Raw genomic sequence first — 3,649 nt, 5'->3', positions numbered from 1 at the left:
ACAGCCTGCACATCGCAATGAAGAGTAGTCCCCGCTCATGGGAATTAGAGAAAGCACACACAGAGCAAAGAAGACCCAGCACAGCCAAAAAATAAAAATAAATAATTTTTTAAAAAACATTAAAAAAACAAAAGTAAAGTCTCATTCTGACTAATTCAGTTGTTGACTCAACAATAGCAACAAAGACAAAACCTAGGAATCTAAAAATAATTTATATACTATATTCAAAAAGTGACAAACTTAAATCTTCTAAAGTGATACAGTATATATTTGAAAAGTAGAGGGAAGAAAAATTATAATCAAATTACCTTCTCTGTCTTTCTTTTTTAATCTTTTTCTCCTCCTGTCTATGGTTGCAACTTCAGACTTCAAAGACATGTAATATTTTCTGATTTCCTGTAGTTTTTCTTGGAGAAAAGAGATTCTCTCTGTACTGTTCATATTATCTAATTCATCTAAAAGGCAAAAAAATAGTTACTTTGGATTTAAAAATTATTCTGTAAGAAAAAAAAGATGGCAGTTCTTTCAAAACTCTGTCTCATAAATCAACAAAAGCTTTAGTTTATTAAAACCTAATAGTACACTAAATAAGGTTCTATAAAAAGAGAAGACATTAAATTCATGAATAAGATTCCTATATACATCCCAAATTTTAACTAAACATATATTACTTAATGATATGTCACTGAAATGATCAGAGAAGTGCAACAGAACATCCAACATACAGCATCTCTTATCTATTAACTGTAGCTGTTCAACCATATAGTGTCTTTGTACTGATGTTTTAGTTATTTCCAACTGTCAATACAACAAAGGATGTTTAAATTTCATCAATCTGTATAAATCATACATGTCTCAATTCATAACTGGAGAGCTTTCTCTAGTCAGTATTTATTAAGTTAATATGTAAGACCCATATTCTTTCATTTATGATAATAAGTAGTGATTATTGATAAGGCAATATTTAGGATACCTAAATAAATGAATTTGCTAATTATTATTCCTTGTTTTGACATTTAAAAATATATACCACTTTGTGATATACATTCAAGTTTTCTATAAGCATCTTACTGAGTTGAAAGCTCCACTTATATGTCCGAGGGGATGAATTCGGATGTTTTTCTTTCTGTTTATCTTTTTCTCCATCTTTGATGTGAGGGGATATCCTTGCAGGGGATCGTGCAAGCTTCTGTGGCTTAGATACACTAAGATGTTTTACTGGGGTACATTTACTTGAATTGTCTAGGACAGGAAGATCTTCACTATCACTGCTTTGTCCTATAAGAAGAAAAAGTTAACTCAGATTATAAATGATAAAAATTTTTTAAATGCAGCAGACCCAGCAATTATATTTTTTGGTATCCTAAAGAAACAAATGCACAAAAGTGCTAAGTTTTATAACAATAAAAAGATGGAAGTAACCTAAATACCCACCAAAAAGGAAATGGCTAAGAATTATATGTTGTTATTGTTGTTCAGTTGCTAAGTCATGTCTGACTATTTGCAACCCCAGGAACTGCAGCATGCCAGGCTTTCCTGTCCATCACCATCTCCTGGAGCTTGTTCAAATTCATGCCCATTGAGTCGGTGATACCATCCAACCATCTCATCCTCTGTCACCCCCTTCTCTTTTTGCCTTCAATCTTCCCCAGCATCAGGGTCTTTTCCAATGAGTCAGCTCTTCACATCAGGTGGCTAAAGTATTGGAGCTTCAGCAGCAGTCTTTTCAATGAATATTCAGGGTTGATTTCCTTTAGGACTGACTGGTTTTATCTCCTTGCTGTCCAGGGGCCTATCAACAGTCTTCTCCACACCACAGTTCAAAAGCATCAATTCTTCCACACTCTGACTTCTTTATGGTTCAACTCTCACATTCGTGCATGACTACTGGAAAAACCATAGCTTTGACTATATGGACCTTTATCAGCAAAATGATGTCTCTGCTTTTTAATATGCTTTCTAGGTTGGTCATAGCTTTTCTCCCAAGGAGCAAGTATCTTTTAATTTCATAGCTGCAGTCACCATCTGCAGTATTTTAGAGCCCAGGAAAATAAAATTTGCCACTGTTTCTACATTTTCCCCATCTACTTGCCATGAAATGATAGGACCTGATGGCAGGATCTTAGTTTTATGAATAGTGAGTTTTAAACCAGCTTTTTCACTTTCCTCTTTCACCTTCATCAAGAGGCTCTTTAGTTCCTCTTTGCTTTCTGCCATTAGAGTGGTATTATCTGCATATCTGAGGTTGTTGGTATTTCTCCCGGCAACCTTGATTCCAGCTTGTGCTTCATCCAGCCCAGCATTTCGCATGATGTACTCTGCATATAAGTTACATAAGCAGGGTGACAGTATACAGCCTTGACGTAATCCTTTACCAATTTGGAACCAGTCTGTTGTTCCATGTCCAGTTCTAACTGTTGCTTCTTGACCTGCATACAGGTTTCTCAGGAGGCAGGTAAGGTAGTCTGGTATTCCCATCTCTTTTTAGAACAAAAATGACCAAATATCCAAAATAGATTATGAAGTGATAAAGTTAAAAAAAAACAATAAGCACAGTATTGCCCTATATATGTTTAAAACAAAACATAAAAACAACCCAAAAGGGGACCAACCCAAACTATACATATGAAGAAGCAGAAAATAAACACCCAGCTGTTAACATGTGTATAATAAAATGTGAACAGGTATTTGGTTGCAAGTCTGCATCCCTCCTCACCAAATCTGCACTGAGAGAGATGCTTCTGGTTTTCATTTAATTACAAATTATAGAGTTTTCTCTCAACTTTTCTGCTTTATTTCAAAGTCTACACCCTACTTCCACCATATTTACTCTCAAAATCCAACTTTGCCTTCTACTAAAAAGGCAAAGTTGTGGGTTACACACCAGAATTTCCCAGCCTCTCCCCTACTCTTTCTGTCCTTTGGCACTTTTTCAGTCTCAAAAAGAGGAGACTGTCAATTCTGGGCAAACTACTCTAATATCTTCAGCTATACTCTCGAAACCATTTATTCTCAGCTCCTCTGAAATACCCCAATGTCATTTTATCTTTTCTTCTTTTTTCAGAGTCTACAAACATGCTTAAGGCTTCCCCACCCCTTAGAGAGAGGAGGAGTGACGGAGAGGAAAACAGCCCCGTTTGGCTGGTACCTCTTTCCTTCTCTTTAGGGTCAAATTTCACGAAGGAGAAATTCTTTGTTATCCTGATTTCCATACCTTCTAATCCATCTCCTTCCCATGCTCTTATTAGGGCCCCTAACACTATTCACCAACTTCAATGAATACATTTTAATCCCACATGAATATTCTTTTGCATTTGAACCATCTTTCCTATTCAAACCAACAACTGTTTACTGATTTTCATTTATCTCCAATCTGCTTCTGTTCTCCTCTTCCTGGCCCATTTAAAGGGATATGCCACATAATTCCACCCCTGGTCCTTTTTCTTCTCATTTTACAATTCTCACATAGCAGCTTTATCATCTTGTAATCCTTCAACAACTATCTTTTCGAAGCTCCAGAGCCTTATTTCCCTAATATTTGGTACCTCTAATACAACATTCCCTAAATTACTCTTCCAACAATCTGCTGCTACTCCTGTATGCCATGTTAGTTAATCAGTTCCTCATATCATACTACTAATAACTGAGT

At 35.8% G+C, this 3,649-nt stretch overlaps 1 protein-coding gene across 3 annotated transcripts in view; it reads right to left on the bottom strand.

Annotated features, from left to right (window-relative positions):
- ARID4A (AT-rich interaction domain 4A) overlaps positions 1 to 3,649 on the bottom strand; it is a 58,485-nt gene that overhangs the window by 5,925 nt on the left and 48,911 nt on the right. For all 3 annotated transcript variants that reach the window (XM_043472197.1, XM_043472199.1, XM_043472198.1), the window contains exons 22-23: positions 1,072 to 1,278; positions 309 to 455 (exon numbers count right to left, since the gene is read on the bottom strand). In XM_043472197.1, coding sequence (XP_043328132.1) covers positions 309 to 455; positions 1,072 to 1,278 — 354 coding nt within the window. The remainder of the gene's footprint in view (positions 1 to 308; positions 456 to 1,071; positions 1,279 to 3,649) is intronic.

Source organism: Cervus canadensis, chromosome 6 (genome assembly GCF_019320065.1).
Source record: "Cervus canadensis isolate Bull #8, Minnesota chromosome 6, ASM1932006v1, whole genome shotgun sequence".
NCBI lineage: Eukaryota > Metazoa > Chordata > Mammalia > Artiodactyla > Cervidae > Cervus > Cervus canadensis.
This window is presented reverse-complemented; position numbering and strand designations above follow the sequence as displayed.